The sequence below is a fragment of the Lonchura striata genome, chromosome 18 (genome assembly GCF_046129695.1).
Source record: "Lonchura striata isolate bLonStr1 chromosome 18, bLonStr1.mat, whole genome shotgun sequence".
Lineage (NCBI taxonomy): Eukaryota > Metazoa > Chordata > Aves > Passeriformes > Estrildidae > Lonchura > Lonchura striata.
Genome location: NC_134620.1, coordinates 11,048,762 through 11,072,067, shown reverse-complemented (window position 1 = coordinate 11,072,067; position 23,306 = coordinate 11,048,762). Strand labels below are relative to the sequence as shown.

Here is a 23,306-nt window from a genome sequence, read left to right as displayed (position 1 = left end):
CTCGTCCCCTCACCCGGCCCCACAGTGGCCACGGCTCCCATAACCAGGAGATTTGGGACCCCCTCAGCCCCTCTCTCCTGGGAATCACCGGCTCTCACACTTCCAGGCTGTTTTATTTCCCCCCTTACTGTCAGTTCTACCTTGGTTCTGGGTCGCGGTACTGGGGTGCTCACATACCTCCTTTTTTTTGTTTGTTTGTTTTTTTTCTCTTTCTTTTTGAAAAAACAACCCCAAGAATTCCAAAATTCTGATTATGGTCCGTTATTCACTCTGTGTAATTCTGTGTTTAATAGATTTGTTCATTTACAAAAAGCTCCTCACCATGAAATACAAAGTGTTTTGATGTTTAAAGGTAAAAGAAGAATAATATCCCGATGAAACCCAAGGTGATTGTGCTCGGAAAAGAGGTACTGTATCCCTGAAAGCCTGTTCAAGCACTAAGTGCATTTACAAATCTCTGAGAATGTTTTTTTTTTATACTAAAATTGACCATTATATTCTACTGTGAGAAGTGCTGGCTGCACTATATTGTTTTAAAAATGAGAAAACAAAATGAAAAAAAAAAAAGAAAAAAAAAGAAAAAAAAAAAAACCAACACAAAACCCGCAAGCCGTGTGTCCGGATGGTGTTTTTCCCAAAGTAAAACCAGGATCTCGCTGGATGTGTGCTCTGGAGTTTCTTTGCTTTGCTGTGGCCTCCCCCAGAGCTGGGACACCCCCCCTGCTCCCAGAGATTTTTAGGGCACGGTGGAGCACCTATAAATAACCTGTTAACGATGCTGAGCCATTAATCCTGCCGCCACCAGTCTCTGCCTCACACCCAAGGGTGGCACATGGGACAAATCCCTGGGATTAGGGCTGTGGCCTCACGTGCACCCGGGGGACACCGTGCCTCGTGGGGCAGTGGGTGCCAGGGTCAGGCACCGTGTCCCCGTCCTGTCACCAGCACAGGGGGTGACATCTCTGCAGCACCCATGACTCCTTTTTTCTTCTGGGTTTGCATTGCAGGGCCGTTCCTGGTGCCCAGGTGGGGTGGGGGCTCTCCAGCAGCCCTAAAGCTGATCCCACTGCTCTGCCCGGCAGCAGCAGCGAGTCAGTCACAGCAGGATAATGGGATTGAATCCCAAACTGCTCCTGGCTGTGGAAGCAGCTCCCCGGCCTCCGTGTCCCACGGTGGGACACATGGCGTGGCCTTACCACAGCCACAGAGGGGACTGAGGGTGGCAGAGGCTCAGCTGCCTTGTGTGGGTGACCAGGGGGGTACTGGGATGGGATGGGATGGGATAAGGATGGGCGCAGGACAGGGATGAAGATGAGGATGGGATGGGATGGGGACAGGAATGAAGACAGGATGAGGAGGGAATGGGATAAGGGTGGGGATGGGATGGGATTGGATGGGGTGAGATGGGATGAGGATGGGGGCAGGACAGGGATGAAGATGATGGGATGGGATGGGATGGGATGGGATGGGATGGGATGGGATGGGATGGGATGGGATGGGATGGGATGGGATGGGATGGGATGGGATGGGATGAGGATGGGATGGGGACAAGGACAGGTATGGTGATGGGGACACAGCCACGTGCCTGGAGCTGCCCCGTGGCCGTGGCTGAGGCCAGGGCTGGCAGCTCCATTTGTCTGCCTTGCTCCCTCACCACAACTCCGCCGGTGTTTATGGCACGCCGGGAGGGGACCTCTCTGTCAGCCGATCCGGGGAACAAAGAGAAATTGGGACAAAAGGAAATTTTCACAGAGGTTAACATTACTGATGGGGGGGGTGCCACTGCCTGCCTGCGCGTTGAAATTATTCCGTCTGGAGGAAGATCTTTGCTCAGATCTTTGTCATTAAAAAGATGCCACATCAAAGGGATGTGAGGCTGGAGCTCGGTGGGGCTGCTGGCGGGTCCCTCTGTGCGGGGCAGCCCCTCCTTGGGGACCCCCACGCACCCAAGGGGGGCTCTACAAAGGCTGGGGTGCACGGAACCGTGCTGGGGCTCCAGGAGAAACTTTGCTCCGTCTGTGGTGCCCGTGGGAGGAGGATTCATTAGCGCTGCCTCCATCAGATTTCCCAGCTCGCCATAAATCAGGGCGAGTGGCTGGGAGCGACGGCACGATCCATCTTGCGGGTCTCCAAGTCATTACATTTCATTAGGAGGTGTGCGGGGGTTTTTATTATTTAGCAGGTTAATTCTCCCCTCAGATCGCTCCTTGGGAGGAGGATTTCGCTGGGCACGGGGAGCATTCAAGTGTGGAATGCAAAATAAATGGGTCCCTCCTTGGTGGGCACCTGCTGCAGTGCCAGCTCTGGCAGTGCAGGTGAGCAACGTGGGGACCCAAAATGTGCACAGACACTGGTGGGAGATGGGGCAGGGACACCTGAGGTACATCCCAGCACTGAGGATGAAGACACCACATCCCATTGCCCTCCCATTCTGTGGGGCATGGCACCCACGAGCACTGTGGGAACACACTGAAGGAAATGATGCTGCTTCTGGCCTACAAATATTCAAATTATACCAATAATAATAATACCAATAATAATACAAATTTCTAAGGCAGGTGTGCATGAGGCTGATATTAAACTTAGCGTCCGCCTTTGCTGTTTGGGAGTGAGGAGGAGAGACAGGCAGTATAAATTGCACGGCTGCAAAAGGACTTAAAAAAACCCATCTCTCATTTTGATTGATATTAGCTTCACAAATTAAGCTTTAGATTTATCTAAAAATAAATTTGCTTCCACGCTCCGCATTCTGGATGACAAGTGCTTTTCTCTTCCCTTTGTTGGGTTTGTCATCTCTGGCAGGGCGGCGCGGGGAGGGGCAGAGGGGCAGGAGGGGCCGAGCACCCCCTGTGCACCAGCCCCCAGGTGCCCCCATCACCACAGCTGGGGGTGAACAGCTTCAGGCTCGGTGGGGCAGGGGCTAAAAGGGCCAAAATCACTCCCTGAAGGTGGCAGGGGCCTCCTGTGCTGGGGTGTCACCGTGGTGGCTGTGGTGTCCCTGTCCTCACAGAGCTGCCGCAGGGTGCGGAGTGGGCTTGGTGACAGCTGTCCTTCCCACACCCCAAATCCTTTCGAAGCTCACTGACGTGTGCCCTCTTGGCTTTGAGGCATCAAGAGCTGCACGGGAGGGGAGAAAATCGGTTTATGCCTCATTTTACTGGAAAATGCCATCTCTGGTGCTGCAGCCATGGTGCTGAGCCCATCTCTGGCTGAGCCCTGCTCCAGGGCTCCCCAGCCACCACACACGGCCTGGCCACGACTGCCCACTGTGGCCACCCGTCGGGTGAAGGGCAAGTTTATTGTTTCCACCCAAGACCCAGCCTAGAAGCAGAGCAGCTCAGCTCCTCATTCGATTATGAAGCAGGAGCCGCCACCTCCGCCTCTCCCAAGGAGCGATAATGAAACATATTCATCCCTCACCCTGGGGAAATACTTAAACCACAATATGAGAGATGTATGTAAATCACATTTAAACGGAGATGGTGTTAACGCTGACGGCGACTCATCAAGTTGGAAAATGAGGTGCCCCCTCTGCTGCTAAAGCGTTTGCTGAGAGAGCAGGGCTGTCCCCAAGGCCCTGGCCAGGGTCTCTGTGTCACCGTGCCACGGGTGGCCACACAAAGCGCTCCCTCACACCCGCACAAGGTCCAGCTGTTAAAGGAACGCTCACCGCTGCAGGTGGCTGGGAGGGTGAGGAGGAAAGGAGTTACAGAGGGACGAGGATGGGAATGGGATGGAGATCCATGGGGGCGGGCTAGGGACGGGAGGGGATGGGGTGCGGATGTTTGGGGATGCGGAGAGCCGGTTTGCCTCGGGCCGGGAGTGGCCCCAGCCCCAGTCTCGGGAGCGGGGTCAGCCCGGGCCGGGCTCCCCGCGCCCGCCGGGGCCGGACCCGCATCGCACGGTGTGTGCTGCCCTCCGCCGGAGCGACCGTACACCGCATCCTGCACCGCATCCTGCACCGCACCTGGGCATCGTAACCGTGCACCGCATCCTGCACCGCACCTGGGCATCGTAACCGTACACCACATCCTGCACTGCATCCTGCACCGCATCCTGCACCGCATCCTGCACCGCATCCTGCACCGCATCCCTGCACCGCATCCTGCACCGCATCCTGCACCGCACCTGGGCATCGTAACCGTGCACCGCATCCTGCACCGCATCCTGCACCACACCTGGGCATCGTAACCGTGCACCGCATCCTGCACCGCATCCTGCACCGCACCTGGGCATCGTAACCATGCGTCACATCTATGCATAGTAACTGTGTGTCTCACCTGGGCATCTGGGCATTGTAACCGTGCATCACACCTGGGCCTCATAACCATGTGTCACACCCGGGCATTGTAACTTGTGTCACGCCTGTGCATCATAACCATGTTTCACACCTGGGCATTGTAACCGTGCACCGCACCTGAGCTCAGCAAGATGGGTGACCATGCCCAAAGGCATGGCTTGGCACGGCTTGGCATGGCACGGCCACGGAGCAGGCAGGTCCTCCATCCGAGCCCTGCCAGCGGCCTGGCTCTCCCGTCCGGAATCACCCAGTGCCAGGAGGAGACGGCGGTGGCGGGTCAGTCTTTATTACTGAATAAATAATCGTATAAACCTTGTGCAAAACTCTGTGGCAAAACCATCGGCCTCATCGTGGCTGTGCCGTGCTCCCCACCCCGAGGCTCCCGGCACAGCCACGGCCTCGGGCAGCGCCGGGGCAGTGCCAGGCCCCCATCCGGGCCGGGCACCCGCCGGGACAGCGGGGGGAACAGGGGCTGGGCGAATCCCTGAGGAGCAGACAAGCACCATCCAGCTCAGTCGCCATTCCGGGCAGAGTCCATCGGCTGCCGGTGCCGCCGTGCTAGAGCGGGGAGCTGGGGGCATGGCCGTGCCGCCGCTCCCGCGGCTCCGCCGTGCCCACGGTGCCCAGGGCCACCACCACCTCCTCCGGCGGGCAGCTCTTGTTCAGCTCCACCACGCGCGGCACCACCGTCGACCACCGATCTGCGGAGAGGGTGGGAGATGCACAAAGCCGGGAGCTGTGGCTGCTCCCCAGACCCCCAGATCTGCTCCTGGGGCTCCTCAGAGGCTGCAAGCAGCATCCTGGGGGATGTCCCAGCCCACAGCACGGCGCTCACCTCTTCGCAGCCGGCCCACGGTGTGGGAGAAGCCGTAGTACTGGTACGTGTCGCTCTTGCCCGGGTCCTCACTGATGATGCCCAGATTCTGGTTCCAGTGGGACCAGTTCACCTCGTCCACCCTGTGGGGAAGGTCAGACCCGCAGGGGCTGCACGGAGTGCCTGGAACCGGGGCAGGAGCTCCAGTACCCACCACCAATGCCAGCTGCCTCCAGACCACTACAGAGCACCCAGCAAATGAGTGCAAGGTGCCAGCCCCCCAAAAATGCTGCTGGGAGAGGCTCAGCTGCTGCCCAGCCTCCGAGGGCGCCCACCTTTACCTGAAGCACCAGCGGCGGTCAGGGGTCCCGTCCGTGCCCTTCCCCACGGTGACCATCTCCCCCGAGCGGAACGCTTTCCGCAGGAACACCGGGAAGGAGCGCTCGATGTCCAGGATGGTGGTGGCCCACTGCCAGGGACACCAGGGACTGCTTGAGCATGGAGGTGCCTTGCCCATGGAGCTCGAGATGCCTCGATGCTGCAGCCCCCCAGGCACAGAAAGCACTTGAAGCCCCAACCCCACCACCCCCAGGGTGGTACCTGCAGCTTCCAGATGTGCTTGCTCTCCTTGGAGACTTGGCCCACGGTCTCGCCCATGAGGGCGATGAGCATGTTGAGGAGGAGCACAAAGGTGAGGATGATGTAGGTGACAAGGAGGATGATGAAGACGCCGGGGTATTTGGCGCTCTCGAGCATCTCCAGGTCTCCCATGCCGATGGTGAGCTTGAAGAGGTCGAGCAGGAAGGTGCTGAAGGTCTGGCTGTCCCGGCAGGATGGGTAGGTGGGCACTGTGCAGTTGGACTTCTCGCTGCAGGACTCACTGCTGGGACACGGGTTGAGGAGGGACACCAGGGCTGGGGGAGAAGGGACAGGGACAGCGAGTCCGCAGGGGCAACGGCAAGGACAGGATCCGCAATGGGCCCCTGTGTGGCTCCACGCTGGCTGAGACCTTCTCCACCACGGGAGGAGGCAAAGGCTGAGCCTGTGGGCAGGTGGGATGGAGCTGGGGGTCTGCAGCCCCCTGCCCAGCCATACTAAGCCACAGGGCTTGTCCTTCCCCAGCCAGGGGAGCTGGCTCGTTACCTGATGCGTAGCCGATCATGAAGAGCAGGTAGACCAGGAGGAAGCGGAACAAGTCTTTGAAGAGGATCTGAAAGTGATGGAGAGCAAGATGAGGTGTGCTGGACCACGGCTTCATCATCAAGCTGTGCCACAGGCACTACTGAGCTGGGAGCAGAGCAGTGGAAAGCCACAGGAACCCTTCACAAAGCCTGGAGGGACCTCTTGAGGTTGTACTTCCACAGGAGGATCACCTCTGGAGAAGGACAAGACCCATGACCCCACCAGACCTTCTGGATCATGATGCTGTAGGTGCCCGTCAGCTTGAGCCCGCGGGTGAAGTACAGGGCGTTCATCCAGCCCAGGACCAGCGCGAAGACCATGACAGCCAGGTAGGCCTCGATGCCACCCAGGTACAGCCCCGCCGTGACAATCACCAGCACCGAGTAGATGAAGCTGGAGGAGAGTTGGGGTCACACCCTGCAGCCACAAGTCTGGGGGTACAGAGGCTCGTGGTGGCCCTGGGGGTTCCCCACGTACTAGAGCAGCTGGAAGGAGCCATCTATGAAGAAGGAGTTCACGCCCGGGCACTTCTTCATGAACAGGTCTTTGATCTGTGGGAGAGAGGCAGAGCTTGGAGGGTCTCCAGTGGCAGAGTCCCCATGGCCGAGGCCACTTTGGCAGGGGTGGATGCCTCAGTGGATGGGGCTGTCACCCCTAAAGACCCCAAGAGTTCAGTGGCCCCACGGGAGGACCCTCTGCCTTGCCACACTGACGTTTGTGCAGAAGAAGAGGATTCCAGTGAGGAGGGTGATGATCTCCCCGGCCAGGCGCAGGTAGTCAGCAGTGCTGGTGTAGGGGTAGGGCGGCTGCAGGGAGAGGACAGAGCTGAGCTGCTCCTCCATCCCCTGGGACAGAGGCCCAGCAGAGCCCCCTGCAAGGCCGTGCTGGCCCGTGGGGCTGTGCCAGCGTGGGGACTCACGGGGCCTTCCATGGGACGGTAGTAGGCGACGAGGGTGAAGATGATCATGGCGCTGAGGTAGGAGACCACGCTGATGTAGAAGGAGACGGCCCCAAACTTGCGCCACTTGTCCCTCAGCAGCTCGTTGATGGGCTCCACAGCCAGCATCTCGTGGCGGTTCTGGTGGGACATAGCTGCTGGCAGAGGGGACAGGACCACCCAGTCCCCTCCAGACCCCTCCCAGTCCCCCCCCGGCCCTGCACACCTCGATCTTGCTGTTGTAGACGAGGATCTCCAGCACAGACACCTCCTCGCCGCAGGTGTCCAGCGAGGAGAGGTCGTAGAGGGAGGAGTAGACGGGGCCGTACGCCCAGTCCTTGAACTTCCGCGAGAGGTGCCGGGCGTCCTCGTCCGTGATCTCCCGCCGGATGATGTGCTGGAAGATCTGCCAGAGGGTGGGAGGGAGGGAGGACTGCTACCCACAGACCTGGTCCCACCTGCTTGGGGCACCCTGCCCTCCTCCTACCCCATCCTGGGTGCATGCCCCAACCCACTCCCTGCACCCCAGTGGGCTCAGGATGCTCCCGGGCGCTCCTGGGGTGATGCAGACACTGTTGCAGCCCTCCAGGATGCTGCAACTTTTGCATTTTTGGTGACTCCCCTGCCCGCCCCACCAGAGGCCAAGGGCAGGGTGGGGGAGAAGATGGGCTGTGTGAGGGTCTGGAGTTAATTGGGAAAGGGCCAGAATGCAAAGGGGTGTTAATTAGCCAGGTTAATAGGGCTGCACATCCATGTTTCCACCAGCATCTGCCGAGAGAAGCCATGCATGCACTGAGCATGACGGGGCTCAGCAGGGACAGCCAGGACACGTCCCCCAGCACGGGGGGGACACCGTACCCCGATCTTGCCGGTCTTGGCTGCCATCATGAGCGGGGAGAGGCCATCGTTGTTGAGCAGAGCCTCCAGGTTGGTGTCGGGGAAGAGCTTGGCGCACTTGACGAGGAGCAGGTCGTACATCTTGGTGACAAACTTGGTGTTCTCGCGGGTGTTGTCGGCGATGGCCACCAGGGCATGCAGCACGGTGTTGCCGCGGGAGTCCTGGCGCCGCAGGTCCGCCTGCTTGTGCCCGTTCTCCGTCAGGTAGTGCACGATGTGTGGCTGGTTGGTGCAGGCGGCCAGCGACAGGGGCAGCTCACCTGCGGGGACAGCACCACAGTTGTTGACAACTCCTGTCACCCCTTCCCCGCTGCGGGGACACCTTGGGGCGCAGCCCCCCGGGTCCCTCCCTGCTCACCGAAGTAGAAGTAGCCGCCCTCGCCCTTGGGCTGGAAGAAGCGGCCGCGGGCCTGGGCATGGACGTCTGCTCCCTTCTCCACCAGCAGCTCCACGTAGTGCTTGCAGCGGCGCTCGATGGCGATGTGCAGGGCTGTCTGACCTGGGCCACCACTGCCCATCAGCCACCGCCTTACCCGGGACATCCCCCATGTCCCAGCCTTCCCACATCCCTTCTCTGGTCCCTGAACCATCCCAGATCCCTTCTCTGGTCTCTGAACCACCCCAGATCCCTTCTCCGGTCCCCGAACCACCCCAGATCCCTTCTCCGGTCTCTGAACCACCCCAGATCCCTTCTCCGGTCTCTGAACCACCCCAGATCATTTCTCTGGTCCCCGAACCACCCCACATGCCCAGGTGGGGCCAGCAGTGGCCCCACGCCCCCCACCTCGGTAGTAGACGTCCCTGAAGGGCGAGTTGATGAACTCCCGCATGTTTCCCGTCTTCTCCGCGATGTCCAGGAGCACGGGGATGGTGTCGTTCTTGCCCCCGCTCAGGTTGAGCAGGGCTTTGGGCAGGCAAGTCTTTCCCGTGGAGGGCTCTGCGAGTGGAGGGTGCTGAGGGGGGGGCCAGGGCAAACCCCTCAGGCCCCTGGCTCCCCGTGCCAGAGCTGTGCATCCCCATCCCCCAGGAATACAGGGATCGCCAGTTGCCATCCCTGGCACCAGGGCAAGGAACAGCCAGGTCCTCACCTCGGAACTCCTCGTCTGTGAGGCGCTTCTTGTGGGTGAGCAGGAAGGAGAGGAGCCCATCCAGGCCGGCCGGGGACCCCCGGGAGACGATGTCGAAGAGGATGGGTCTGTTGAAGACCTTGAGGACGGGGGGCGGGTCGGGAGCCGGCCCCTTTGCGGCGGGCGGCTGCTTCCTGCGGGGGAAACGCCAGCGCTGGGGGCAGGAGCCGCTGCCTCGGCTTCTCCCACCCGTGCAACGAGCTGGAGGGTGCTCAGCCAGAGGGGACACCTCCCGGCCGGGGTCACCTGCGAGGTCAGGGCATCCTCCTCCTGCACAGCAGCCCAGCATTCCCAGTGCCAGCTCCCACCCAGGTGCTGCAGCGCCCGGGGCCCCCCGGGAGGGACGGGCCGCGGGCTCGTCACGCTCCGGCACCACGGGTGAAGCCAGACCGGTCGGAGCAGTCGGCAGCAGGGGGGATGGACCGGGGGCAGCTCCGGGCACCGGCGATAGGGCAGCTCCGGGCACCGGCAATGGGGCAGCTCCGGGCACCGGCGATAGGGCAGCTCCGGGCACCGGCGATGGGACAGCTCCGGGCACCGGCGATGGGGCAGCACCGGGCACCGGCGATAGGGCAGCTCCGGGCACCGGCAATGGGGCAGCTCCGGGCACCGGCGATGCGGCAGCTCCGGGCACCGGCAATGGGGCAGCTCCGGGCACCGGCGATGCGGGCAGCTCCGGGCACCGGCGATGGGGCAGCACCGGGCACCGGCGATAGGGCAGCACCGGGCACCGGCGATGGGGCAGCTCCGGGCACGGGTAATGGGGCAGTTCCGGGCACCGGCGATGCGGGCAGCTCCGGGCACCGGCGATGGGGCAGCTCCGGGCACCGGCAATGGGGCAGCTCCGGGCACCGGCGATGCGGCAGCTCCGGGCACCGGCGATAGGGCAGCTCCGGGCACCGGCGATAGGGCAGCACCGGACACCGGCGATGGGGCAGCTCCGGGCACGGGTAATGGGGCAGCTCCGGGCACCGGCGATGGGGCAGCTCCGGGCACCGGCGATGCGGGCAGCTCCGGGCACCGGCGATGCGGACAGCACGTTTGGCAGCTGCCCCAGCAGGAGACTTCCAGTCTGAGGGCTCACGGGGCATCCTGGCCCCCTCCACCCACCTCCACGGGGGAACATCCCGCTCTCCTAAGCCGGTTGCACCCCTGGGTGGGGACACTGGCGGGCTGCCCCAGGTGCCTGGCACAGAGGGGCATTGTGCGTCCGGCCGCGGGCTGCCCCCCCCCGGCTCCGGTTTCCTGGCGCGGGCAGGGTGGAGGCCCTCCTGAAAAGCCCTTTCATGCCGCAGCCAGACGTTCGCACCGGCCAGGGGAGCGGCCGGGCGCACAGAGCCTCTTTCATGGCGCCCGTAAGGGGGAAGGGGAGCGCGCTCCCGGCCCCGCGCTCCCGGGGGCTGCGGAGCCCCACCACGGCACGGCACAGCCCGGCGCTGCCACTGGGACTCACTGGGAGCTGCTCCCTGTGCGCGGCACCTCTGCCCGAAGCACCACAAAGTGCCGCTCCGAGGTTCACCCACGTCCCCAGCCACTGAACATCCCCATCCCCACCCCAGCCACTGAACATCCCCATCCCCATCGGGGTGTCCCCACCCCAGCATCCCCCGCCGCACCGGGGCCGCGGGGGTCCCGTACTCACTCCGCGACTCTCCTGCGCCAGCGCTTGTTCTCGCTGGGGTGGTGGCGGTAGGTGCCGTAGTCAAAGAGGGAGTCCATGGGGGCTTTCTTGGGCGCGGGGACCACGGGGGACTCGTAGATGGTGGCCTCCAGCAGTTCCATGGGCTTCGGGGCGCCTTTCCGAAAGGCCCCGTGGAATTTCATGCGGAGGTTTTGCTTTCCATCCCCGGCGCCGAGGGGACCACGGGCTGCCTCGGCGGCGCTCGGGGTGTCCTCGCTCTCGAACAGGTTGGCCAGAGAGGAGAGCGGGAAGGATTCGTTCTGGAGGGAGCCGTCCTCCCCCGCGCCCTCCCCGGCATCGCGCGGGGCGTCTTCGCTGTCTGCCATGGTCCCTGCCCGGAGGGACGGCCACGACTGACCTGCTGCCTGGCTGTGACCCCGGCTCCTTCCACGAGAGCAGGAGACCTGGCAGAGGAAAAGCCCGTGTCACCCCCAAAAGACCCTCCCCATCCTCTCTCCGGGGCTCCGAGCCCCGCGGCGGGACAGGTCCCACACCCACCCTGGCAGAGGTTGGGGCCGGCTGTAGCTCAGAGTCTCCCGGACGGTCCTGCCTTGTCCTGGCTCTCCTCGGCACCCACCTACCCGCTGCGGGGACCCCTCAGGTCTGCGGGGGCCCCTCCGGCTGCGGCGCTGCCGTGCTGGGCGAGGGCGAGCCCGGCCCCGCTGCGGTCAGCCGGGGTGCAGCCCAGGACAGGGCACAGAGCAGACCCTGTGCGCTGCGATCTGCCGCCCAAGGAAAGAAAACATTCCTTGGGATACTCCCCACATCCAAGGAAGCGTCCAGGGAAGCGCCCAGAGGCAGCAGGAGCTGCCACCGCAGCAGGGCTGGGAGCGGGGCCAGGGCTGCTCCTGATGCTCCACAACCCGGGGGGGGCTCGGTGGGACCCGGATCTGGGCACCGGCTGCGGCACGGGGGGGCTGCAGCCCGCGGGAGGGCAGGAGCAGCGGCTGGGACAAGAAATTACGGGTTTAGATTGCCCAGAGGGACGTGGAGATGAAGGAGAGACGTGCCATCGGCGCGGCCAGCAGAGCACCGTACCGTGTCACCGCGTCCTGCCCGCCACGGGACACGGACTGACCCCAGGCACTCCCCCAGCCCCGCTTTCCACCAAAACCCTCCGGCGAAACCCAGCAGCCTTAGGGCTCAGCACGGCTCCCTGCGGGGAGCTCAGCCCTCCCGGGACAGAGCAAGCAGCGGGAAACGTGTCATTTTGTGCTGGGCTGAAGATCTGTGTGACAAGCCACAGCGGCAGGCTGGGCCCTGCCGGGAGGGCAGCCCAGCCGGGAAAGGGGCTCGGATGGGGCAGCGGGTCTTGGCAGCCCCGCGGTGCTCCCGTGGGCCGGGGGATGAGGGTGGCAAACGGCCCCAACCCCTGCAGTGACAGGGAGGGGGCTCGGGCAGCCGTCCCTGCCACCCTTGGGGACACCCAGTGCAGTCCTGGGGACACAGCTGACAGTTTCTCCTCTTTGGCTGACTTTCCTGCCGTCCTCGTCTCTGCGAGAAATTCCACAAGCACCTGCCAAAGCCCGCAGGTCCCACATCCCGACCCCGTGCAAACAGGGGCCCTCTCATTGACCTTAGACAAGGGACAAGAGGGAATTGCCAAACACGCGGACCCTGCGGGCTGGGAATGGGGACAGAGCACCTGACCTGTCCAAACTGTGCTGGCTCCCGGAAAAGCGCAGCTTTAGGGAAGACCCAGACACACACGGGCTATCCCACACCTGCTGTCACCGTCCAGGACTGAAGCTTGTGTGGGAAATGAGGGACTCGGGGCTGGTGCCGTCAGCCCGGGTGCTGCCAGGAAAGGTGCTGTCACAGGGGTTTGATTTGGCCCTTTGGTTATTTGGGTTTGGTTTTTTCAGACTTCCTCATCTCCTGGAATAACTGAGTCAAGGCACAGCTCTCGCATCCAACACAAACCCCACCTGTGCTCCCACCTCTTCTCAGCATCCCACCAAGGTACCTCCCAGTTGGACCAGTGTCCAGTCAGTGCCCGCTCCTGCCCACCACGGGAGCACGGACGCTGTCACCAACACCGGGATGTGCGGGGACATCCATGGGTGGGCGGCAGGGAGGGTGTCCCATGACATTAAAGGGTGGGAGTGAATCACTGAAACCACAGCCGGTTCTTGTAGGAAATCCTCATCCCGAGTGATGCAGTTGCTTCCCAAAATCCTCCTCACTGCTGGGCCCGTGCTCAGCTCGGCAACAGCCAGGAGCTCGGTGTGGGCAGCACGGGGGGTTCGGAGCCGGTGGGAGCCCCCTCCTCAAAGCTCTGCCTGGGAACCCACCCGGCACCTCAATCTCAGATCATGAGTCCCCAGGCTGTCTGCACAGTGCCGGGCCATCCATAAGGGTCCACCTGGCCCTGCCCAGCTTAGCCCTCGACCCCAGCCTCACCTGGGGTCTCCATCCTGCCCCGGTCCCCGTGTGCTGCCCGGAGAGCCCCATCCTGCCCCAGTTTCCGCGTCCCCGCTCCATCCAGCCCCGGTGCCCGTGTCCCGTCCCGTCCCACTGCCGGTTGTCCGCCCCTCTGCCCGCTCCCCCGGTTCTGTACCGCCAAAGGTCCCGTGGAAAGTCCCGCAGGCTCCGGCGCCGCCGAGTCGCCCGGGGCCGGTCCCCAGAGCGGCCCCTCCCCGCCCCGGCCCCGGCTCCAGCGGCGGAGGCGCCACCGGGACCCGCCCTCGGGATCGGCCCCCGCCCGCCCCTCCCCGTCCCCGGGAGCACCGGCCACAAAACAGCCCAGAAAGAACAGCCCCAAAATACCCTTCAAATAAATAAGCCCCCAGGAAAAACGTCTCTGACACAGCCCTCCCAAAGAACAGCTCCAAAAACCCTCCCATAAACAGCCTTCCCAGGACACAGCTTCACAACAGCCTCCCAGGAACAGCTCCAAAACATTCTCCTCCAAACAGCTCTCCTAGGAAATAAAAACTTAATCTCCCTACCCAAAACAGCCCTGCCAGGACCAGCCCCAAAACACCTTCCCTAAAACAGTCTCCCCAAACACCCTTTGGGGCTGCCACAGCCCCAAATGAGGCTCCCAGGCCACGGGTACTGTCAGTTTTTATTAATTGCTGCTCCCGCCGGGGCTCGGGAGGCGAGGGGGGCTCATAAGGCACCGCAAACACCGCGGGGACAGTCCCTGGTTAATCCCAGCACAGGGGTTTGATCCCATGCCAGCACTGGAGGAGTTGGGATCACCCGGGAGAGTCATCAGCTCCTCCTCCATGGGCATCATTCCGGACTATCCAGTGCCAATCAACACGAGGTGCCCGTCAGCGGGTTCCAGGCACAGGCCGAGTGCCACTTCACTCACTACCAGGACACTTCATTCCCTGCTCCACTGAAGACAGGAATCCAGGAGTTGGGCCTAGAAACACTTGTTCTTCCTCTTGGGAAATCCAAGGGTGACACCCACAATTGTTTTATTGCCGTATTCTTAATAGAAAGTTAATTACTGTTATTTTTTGGTTAGAAAAGACGTTATCCACTGCAGATCCAGAGAGGAATCGAAGTCACCAGAGAGCTGGGAGCCACCCCAGCTGCCTCAGTGATGAAGACATAGGTAACACCCATCACACGTTATTTAATCTGTGCCAATCCTGTGCCAGCTTTAGGCTTTGTAGCTCAGCTCAGCGTTCATCTTCGTGTACATCTCATAAATTGCATCCAGGATTGGAGTGACCCTCGTGACAAACTGGTGGATTTTTTCTATGCTTTCCTCTTCCTTGACTTCTTTACCCTTCTCCAAGGCCTTCAGCAAATCGGATTTGTAGGGAAGAGCATAGACCGAGCCCTGTAAAACAGGGAGAGGGTGTTTGGCTCCCACAAACCCAACAGAGACCATAGGTTGGGTTGCTCCTATGTGCCAACGCTGTGGTATCTCCAGACACTTGTCAGTGCACGGGAACAGCCTTAGGGATGGTGGTTGGATGCTTGGAGAGGGAGGGAATGCTCACCGTGAAGAGCTTCTGCAGCATCCAGCCGTGGTATTTCTTCAGTGCGATCTCATAAGCCTTCAAGGCGTTCACTCGGATGAGGTTGGGATGCTCCTCATCCCTCTCACCATCAGAGATGCTCTGCAGCAACACCAGAATGAATTTCAGACCCCTGGGGAGAAGAGCAGAGATGTTTGGCTCAGGGAAGTGGGTGCTGCTTCCCAGCTTCCAGCCTGGTGTTTCCAAGCATCCCAAAAACCCAGAGTCCCAGCAGTGCATCCCTCTCACAGAGCTGGTGCCTGTCCCTGTGTGCACATCCAGGGAAGAGAGAGAGAAGGGCTGGATGGAGCACCCAGGGCAGGATGGAAGCCCTGGGTGAAGCCAGGGCTGAGCTGGGCAGGGTCAGGTGGATGGATCCTCCAGGCACTGCAGGCTCCTCCTGACCTGTCCAATTTGTGGGCTCATGCTCTGAGGTTCTGCATTCTTGGGGAGCCAGATTTGAGGAAGGAGTTCCCAACAGCCAAACACAGCACCCCACTGCCAGCTGCCCAGCCCACAGGGACCAGCCCAGCACACGCAGCCTCCACTTGGAGCTCTCCAGCTCCCCACATGCCGGGACACAGCCGGAGCAGCTCCCGACGCCGTGAGTCACCTTTTCAACCACATCAGCGCCAGCGTCGCGCCTGTCTTGGGCCAGGCCGAGCCGTGCAGCTCCTTCTCCACCTCCAGGATGTTCTGCAGCGTTTTGAACTTGGCAGGGTTGGAGTCATAAACCGCCCGGATTTTCTGCGGGCAGAAAAGGGGATTGGCACCCGGGAGCAGGGACTTTGAGCAGGAGCTCTGGGAATAAACCTGTGACCGGGTGAGCCACTGCTGAGCCCAAAGTCCTCACGGGAAGAAAAGCCTTTTGAAACACCTCCCACAGGTTTCTCCCCAGGGATTCTCCTCTCTGAGCCCTCCTGAGTCCCTTCCTACCTTGATATTTCCAGTCAGGTCTGCTTTGACCGGCGAATAGACGATAGGAGTCCCCAGGCAATCTGTGGAGACAGGGAGGGAGGACAGTTAGACACTGGTGGCACAGGGGACAACAAACTTCCCTTACCAACAGGTTTCACTTTAACCACAGCTCCGGCAATGAGACTAGTAAGGATCTCTGAGCTTCACACATGGCTGTTGGCCCTTGGGACAGCCCTGCCACTTATTACAGCCCCACCAGTGACCTCCAATCCCCCTGGCTGCTGGACACAGCCCTGGCAGAAGGTCCTGGAACATCCTGCCCGTCCGCAGGCAGGCAGCCCCACGTCCTGCCCTTCCGGGGCTGCCACACAATAGCTGACATTGTGGAGGGCACACTGTGCCACGAGGGCGGCCACGCCGAACACCCACCCGTGTCCCGACACGGCGTGGGATCCATGGGTGGGATGGCAGCTCCTGTCCCGCCGATGCCTCTCTCCTGCACCAGGACGTTTTTCCCAACGGGGCTGCTCGGCAGGTTTGACAGCATCGTGATGCAACCGCGGCCCTGGCAGAGCAGCCAAGCCCGGCGTGAGCCCTGGATCAGGTAGTGGTGGGGGGGGTCACCACACAGAAATGGGAAGATGCACCCCAGAGCGACTGAGCCCACAGCAGGCCTGATGCCAGCCCGCATCTCCCAGCCCCGGCCACCCCGGTCTCACCGAAGAACGGAGGCAGGTGCGCCACGGCCTCCAGGAAAGGCAAAGTCTCGATCTGCTTATCAGCCGGCAGCGGCTTGAACTCGTGTTCCAGCAGCAGCGCCATGACCAGCGTAGCCCCCTTCCTTTCCCCCCCTCACCGCTCCCCGGCTGAGGGGGCTCTGAGGCAGCGGGGGCCGACCCGGCAGCGCGCCCACGCCAGGCTCCGCCCCTCGCCGCTCCGACCAATGGCTGCGCATCGGCCGTACGGCCGATGCGCAGCCATTGGTCGGAGCGGCGAAGGGCGGGACTTTCTGCCCAATAGGAGGCCACGCCCTCATCGCCCCCTCAGACTCGGGGTCTGGCCGTGCGCTGCCCCGGCCGCGTTCCGAGCGCCGGGCGGGCCGGCGTTAATTATTCACGGGAGATAAATATTTGATAGGGAACAGATGGAAAACAAACCTCAACGCGCGCGGGATGTGACGGCACACCTCAGCCCCAGGGGTTGGGTGGGGAAAATGACACCGAGCTGGGGGGGGGGGACGCGGAGAGGTGAAGAAGAGGTGGGAGCGGAGGGAGGCTCAGCCCCGTCCGCTGCGTGCGGAGCGGGCTGGCCGGTGATGGGGCCCCAAATGCGGTGTTTGGACTGGTTATGCTGGAAAAACAGGTCGTGGGGCGATAGCGATCGGTGGCGGGCAGGGCGGGTGCGGGGAGCTGCCGGCTGGTGCCGCCTCCCTCCCCGCTGCCGAATTACCGCGGTGCCCGGAGCCCGTCCTGAGAGATGCCCGGACCCCCTCCCGGGATGCTTGAAGCCCCTCCCGGGGTGCCAGGAGCCAGTTCCGCGGTGCCTGAGATGCCCCGAGCCCATCCCAGGGTGCTCGGAGCCTGTCCTGGGATGTCCAGGGCTCACGGAGCCTCTCCCGTGGTGCCCAGCCCGTTCCGGGATGCCCCGAGCCATCCCGGGATGCCCACAGCCCGTCCGGCGGTGCCCAGCCCGTTCCGGATGCCCCGAGCCATCCCGGGATGCCCGCAGCCCCTCCGGCGGTGCCCGGGCTGTCCCGGGATGCCCTGAGCCATCTCGGGATGCCCGCAGCCCGTCCGGCGGTGCCCAGCCCGTTCCGGGATGCCCCGAGCCATCTCGGGATGCCCGCAGCCCGTCCGGCGGTGCCCGGGCTGTCCCGGGATGCCCCGAGCCATCCCGGGATGCCCGCAGCCCCTCCGGCAGTGCCCGGGCTGTCCCGGGATGCCCTGAGCCATCTCGGGATGCCCGCAGCCCGTCCGGCGGTGCCCGGGCTGTCCCGGGATGCCCTGAGCCATCTCGGGATGCCCGCAGCCCGTCCGGCGGTGCCCGGGCTGTCCCGGGATGCCCTGAGCCATCCCGGGATGCCCGCAGCCCCTCCGGCGGTGCCCAGCCCGTTCCGGATGCCCTGAGCCATCTCGGGATGCCCACAGCCCGTCCGGCGGTGCCCAGCCCGTTCCGGATGCCCTGAGCCATCTCGGGATGCCCGCAGCCCCTCCGGCAGTGCCCGGGCTGTCCCGGGTCACGCAGCGGCCGGTCCGGTTGGGCTCGCTGCGGGTGGCGCCGCGCTGGTGCCGTGCCAAGGCGGGCAGAAACAGGAACCTTTAAGCCCTGAAACGTTTACAGCGCCACAAACCCCGCGGTGCCGCGCGCTCCCAGCCGGCACGGCGGCACCGCGCCCGGCCCGGGCTCCATCCGCGCATCCTGCGAGCGCTCGGGGCGCGGCTCGGAGCGACCCGAACCCCGCCGCCTCTCCATCCCCCGTCCCTCCCGGCTCGCCTCCCTCTCTCCCCGCCTCCCTCCGTCGGTCCCCGCCTCCCTCCGTGTTCGCGGAGCCCGTCTGGCCGTGTCCCTCGGCGGGAGCCGTCGCGGGCGGGCGCGCTGCGATGTCGCTGTGGCGGCGGTGGGGCCGCGGCCCGGAGCGCAGGGCGGCCGAGCGGCGGGAGCTGCAGGAGCGCAGCCGGCAGCAGTGGGAGAGCACCAGCCGCGCCTTCGCCCGCGCCGCCGCCTGCTGCTCCCTGCAGGCGCGGTGGAGCGAGCCCCGCGTCCCCCCGCCCAGGTACGGCCGCGGTCCGGCGGGCCCCGGGGCGGTGCGGGGGTGCCGCTGACCGCCGGTGTGTGCGGCAGCGCGGCGGCGGCGCGGCGGGACGCGGAGGAGGCGGCGGCGCGGCTGGAGCGGCGGCGGGAGCGGCTGCAGCGGCTGCTGGGCGAGGAGCGGGAGGCGCTGGCGGCGGAGCTGCGGGAGCGGCGGCGGGGCGGGATGCGGAGCCGGGAGTTGCGGGACGGCCTCGGAGAGTGCGGGAGGAAGGTGAGGGAGCGGCCCGGCCGTGCTGGTCCCGCATCCCGGGACTCGTCCGGTGAGGGGCCGTTCCGTGCTTCAGCTGTACCAGCGGGACTTGGAGTGTACCAACTCCAACTTGCTGGAGCTGTCACCTCATGGTGCCCTGAACTCAGCCTCGGCGAGGTTTGGGATGCCGAGCACTCCCGTGTCCTGACCTGACCCAGCTCTGTGTTCCCAGTTTGCTGAGCCGCCGCTGCAGGAGCGCTGGAACAAAAACAACGCGCAGCTCCGAGAGGTGATGTTGCTTCCTCTTGAGTCCCTGCTGCCTTGTATTTATTAAACCGGTTTTTAACTTGAAAGTCATCATATCTCTACTGTGGTCACTCATCTTGCATCACAGCAACTGCCCTGAATTCTGATAAACAAAAGGCAAAGAAGTGAAAGGGTTGAAGGGTTGAAATAGTTTTAAGGAGCCCTCTCAAAGCTGTATTTTTAAAAGTCAGAAATCTGTTCAGACTCTGAGCAAATTTTCAGAGCTCACAAGTAAATATCTCAGGCACATAATATATAAATAATATAAAAATATAAACCTTAATATCTCAGCTGTACCTGCCGTGCTGTGGTGCTTCCTCATTCTTTATTCCACCCACGTGCTGCTGCAACATTGCAGTCCTGTATCACTGTCACTGTGACAATGACCTCAGCTCAAGACCTGGTGGGCACCTCAGACACTCAGATGAGCCCACCTCTGCAGAGGCAGATCCTCTTAGGATTTCAGGGCCAGAGAGTCTGGAAGACCTTGGGGGACAGAACCTCTGGCACTGATGACCCTGCTGCATCTGTTGTGTCTCCAGGCAGAGTCTGAGCTGCACAGGAAGCACGTGAGGGAGGCTTGGAGTGATCAGCTAACACAACAAAACCAGGTATGGGGGCAACCCTGGTGTTCTGGTCACTGAGAAGACTCTGAAATGTGTGTGTGGGTGGAGGGGTGACACTTGTGCCATGGGAGCTGATGCCAGGAAGGGCACTAACAGCTTGCAGGAGCCTGTTGGATTTTCTGAGCCAGAAGTTGTTTCTTTGTGTCAGGCTAACCTGAAATGCTGTTTTCTTTTCTTTGGGAAAGGAAGAGGTGACCAAACTTGAAGAGAAGAAACGTTATGAAAGTGAGTACGAAACGGCACGAGGGGAAGCGCTGGAAAGAACAAGACAAGACGAAGAGAAGCCTCAGCTGGAGAAGCAGCAAGCAGAGGCCTTGCTTCAGCAGATAGAAGAACTGAAACTGCAGGAGACAAAGGTAATCTTGACTTTCTCCTCATTGGAGAAAGGAATTTGTTGCTTCACTTGGAAATACAGCAGGGCTGACCTGACCTCTTCTCTCCATGTTTGCACTGCAGGGAGGGCTTTCCCTGCCTGCAGAGGAGCAGAACAGGGTACAAACTCTGGTCAAGCCTGCTCTCTGGGATGTTGTAGCTCTCTGATGTACTCTCTCTTGGTGTTTGCGTTTTCCTTTTTAGGCAACAAAGCTGAAAAAAGAACAAGAGAATTTATTAAAGCAGCAGCGGGAACTGAAGAATTTGGAAGAAGAAAGGAAACAAATGGAAGAGCACCGGAGGAAGAGCGAGTTTGGGTAGGACATCAAGTGGAGCTTGTTTTGGATAGAATTACTGTGCCCACAGCAGTAGTTGGGGCACAAGGAGATATTCTAGGTAGCAGTGGTAAGATGTAAATATCTGGGTTTTGGTGGATTTGCCCACAGCAGCCAGGGAGCAAAGGCACTGGTGCTGTTCCTGCTTTTTGTTTCTGGTAGCAGGTTCCTCATTGTCACAGATGCACCTCTCCGAGTGCAGCTGTACAGTGACATGGTGCTTTAGAGTCAGTGTGATTCTGGTTTGTTTTTTTTTGTTAAATTCTACTTTTTTTCCTCCTTCAGTCGCTTCTTGAAGCATCAGTGTGACATCCAGTTAAGGAGACGAGCACAGCAAGTACAGGAGGAGCTGGTAAGAGATTAATTTATACTTCACAGATGCTGTGTGGTGAAAAAACCTGTTGTGTGTGGTTTGCCTCTGCCTCTTGATTCCTACAGATGAGGAGGCCCCTTCTGGCTTGTGCACAGGGCTGGAGCACAAAGCTCACGGGGAAGCAGCAGATGGAGCATCTTGCTGAGCACAGCCTTGTCACTGTCACCAGTAATGCCTAGAGGAGCCCTGCACATGGAGAGTTGTTAATCTCGTGGTTTTCTCCCCCAGGAGACAGACAGGCAAATCTTATCAGCCCTCCTGGAGAAAGAAGAGGAGGATCAGAGCTGGCAGATCGCGCGGCGGGGACGGGCGGTGGCAGATGTGGCCTGGATGAAGAGGGTCATCGAGGAACAGCTCCAGCTGGAAAAGGAGAGGGAAGCAGAGCTCGAGACTATCTTCAGGTGAGTCTGCCCACCTCTGAACCTCACCTGAGGAGTCCGTGTGTGCTGAATGTTCCAGGTTAGGGGGTCACTGAGAGGCACAAGTGGGATGGGCACATCAACTGGCAGGGAACAAACCTGAGGAGAAACCCAAGTGCTCCTCAAGAATAGGATAGCTTGTCTGTGCCTGTGGAGTATACACGGGGGTTAACCTCAGAGATAATTCTTCCTCTCTCCTTTAGGGAAGAAGCAAAAAAAATCTGGGAGAAGAGGGAAGAAGAATGGGAAAGAGAGAAGGTGGCTAGAGATCGCCTGATGAGTGAGGTGATGACCTCTATTGAGGCTGTGTCCCCCTTGGCTCAATGAAACCATCATTCCACTTGTAACCCACCACCTTTTGGAGAGTTAGAGCATTCCATGGTGGGGTGGAATTTTTTTCCTTGTCTGGTGTGTTTCCTGGGAACTGTTTAACCATCTTCTCCCTCCATCTCCTCCCTTTGCACAGGTCCTTGCAGGCAGGCAGCGCCAGATCCAAGAGAAGATGGAGTTAAACAGAAGGGCCCAAGAAGAATCCATTAAATATCGAGAGCAGCTGATCAAAGAACTCGAGGAGGCCAAGGAAGGGACTCGCAGGGAGAAGGAGCAGGAGGAGGAACAGCAGAGAGCCCGCAGGAGGGAGCTGCAGGCACAGGTAGGCTGAGCTCCCCAATACACACCTGGCTGCTGAGGCTGCCCCATCTCACCTGAATTCCCTGTGCAGGGGACAGAGCACAGCTTGAGAGAGCAAGAGGAACAGCAGGAGGGATCAGCCCAGCAGCAGGAGGCCAAGCAGGGCTGGCATGGCAGGGTAAGGTCACACCTGGCACACACGTGAGCCCATCATGGAAGGTGACAGCATCCTTGTCTCCGACCTGCATTTTAATCATTACAGTGCTAGGACACAACACAGTTCCTTCCCCTCACAGAGCTCTGCAGTTTTCTCTCTTTTCTTTTTTTGCTGATATTGATATATTAGGCCCTAACTTTTAAAGAATTTTTGAGGCAGACGTTGCTAATGCCTCAAATCGTGTTCTGTGCTGAAAGGGATTTATTGGCTGCTTTAGTGGAGTTGGTACAGTGCAATTCCCCTGCTCAGTGTTTTTGTTGACTGTCCTGCTTTGCCTCGCTCTAAAATCAAATTTGAGTAACCCTACCTAAAGCCCCTGCCCAGCCCATCAGCTCCTGTGCATGTTCAAGAGTGTGTGTGGATTAATTCCAGAGCCCAAAAACCAGTGCTGATATTTGCTTTGATCCCGTTAGTTCTACAGTTACCCAAGAGCAGCTTGGACCTGAGGAATGAGCATGAGATGCAGCTTCAGCCTACAGAAAGAAAACTCCTGGAACTCCTGAAATAATGGTGCCTCTGGAATAGCCAACAGTGAGATCAAGACTTGACTCAGTAGATTTCTGAAAACCTTTAGTTGTGGCCAAGCTGAATAGGAGAAAAGTTCTACTGTCTTCAGGAATGTGGAGGTGTGAGCTCCTTCAGAGAAGTGAACTGCTTCACTTTGCATTCTGGAGTTGTGCTCATGTATTTTAGTACGTGAGAGGCTGAAGCAACCCAACAAATAAATGGGCCCTGTGGACCTGAGCCACAAAAGAATCTGTGTCTGCCCTGGAAGAGGAGCTGTGAAACACCACGGGCTGTGTCAGACTCCCACCTTGGAGAATCAGGCTGTGACTTGGCTCCCACTGGACTCTGAGGAGTTAATTCATAATTGCAAATCAGTCAGATCATGTGTGCTGTGGCAGCAGTGCTTGTCCAGTTCCTCTTCAGAAGGTGCTGCAGACTTAAACATTGTTTTTCACTTGTTTCATAAATAATGAATACTAATGAATAATATTCATCAATAATGAATAATTGAAACCTGAACAAGGATTTGGTTTTGTTACATGAGCAAACTATTGCAGCAACAGGAGATTGAGTTGATTATTGCAGTTCATTCCTTGCTGTTACCATCCACTGCAGTCCTGGCACAGTGCACAAGGAGCTCTTACAGGGCTGTGACAATCACTGGCAGCACTTTACTCAAGA

General features: G+C 60.5%; 3 protein-coding genes across 4 annotated transcripts; 1 reads left to right on the top strand and 2 right to left on the bottom strand.

Moving 5' to 3' along the window:
- Positions 1-4,570: 4,570 nt before the first annotated feature.
- Positions 4,571-13,545, bottom strand: TRPV4 (transient receptor potential cation channel subfamily V member 4). The gene is made up of 16 exons (XM_021544558.2): positions 13,499-13,545; positions 10,900-11,342; positions 9,219-9,391; positions 8,915-9,067; positions 8,489-8,629; positions 8,092-8,390; positions 7,460-7,639; positions 7,216-7,374; positions 7,010-7,102; positions 6,774-6,847; positions 6,524-6,689; positions 6,258-6,324; positions 5,715-6,028; positions 5,456-5,583; positions 5,136-5,257; positions 4,571-5,001 (listed from the first exon to the last, which is right to left on the bottom strand). The coding sequence occupies exons 2-16, from the start codon at positions 11,262-11,264 to the stop codon at positions 4,859-4,861; spliced, it is 2,577 nt and encodes an 858-aa protein (XP_021400233.1). The 5' UTR covers positions 11,265-11,342; positions 13,499-13,545; the 3' UTR covers positions 4,571-4,858.
- Positions 13,546-13,990: 445 nt separating this feature from the next.
- GLTP (glycolipid transfer protein) lies at positions 13,991-16,737 on the bottom strand. Of its 2 annotated transcripts, XM_077787309.1 has the most exons (6): positions 16,559-16,638; positions 16,269-16,404; positions 15,858-15,919; positions 15,535-15,668; positions 14,904-15,054; positions 13,991-14,740 (listed from the first exon to the last, which is right to left on the bottom strand). In XM_077787309.1, exons 2-6 carry the CDS (start codon positions 16,384-16,386, stop codon positions 14,558-14,560), a joined length of 648 nt encoding a protein of 215 aa, XP_077643435.1. In that variant the 5' UTR covers positions 16,387-16,404; positions 16,559-16,638; the 3' UTR covers positions 13,991-14,557. The 2 variants fall into 2 exon arrangements, with proteins under 2 accessions (XP_077643435.1, XP_021400234.1); XM_021544559.3 differs by lacking the exon at positions 16,269-16,404 and having other exon boundaries at positions 16,559-16,737.
- Positions 16,738-18,729: 1,992 nt separating this feature from the next.
- TCHP (trichoplein keratin filament binding) lies at positions 18,730-23,147 on the top strand. The gene is made up of 11 exons (XM_021544701.2): positions 18,730-18,861; positions 19,073-19,129; positions 19,689-19,757; positions 19,958-20,128; positions 20,349-20,461; positions 20,765-20,831; positions 21,081-21,253; positions 21,475-21,556; positions 21,738-21,923; positions 21,993-22,079; positions 22,532-23,147. The coding sequence occupies exons 1-11, from the start codon at positions 18,814-18,816 to the stop codon at positions 22,562-22,564; spliced, it is 1,086 nt and encodes a 361-aa protein (XP_021400376.2). The 5' UTR covers positions 18,730-18,813; the 3' UTR covers positions 22,565-23,147.
- The last annotated feature ends 159 nt before the right edge of the window (positions 23,148-23,306 follow it).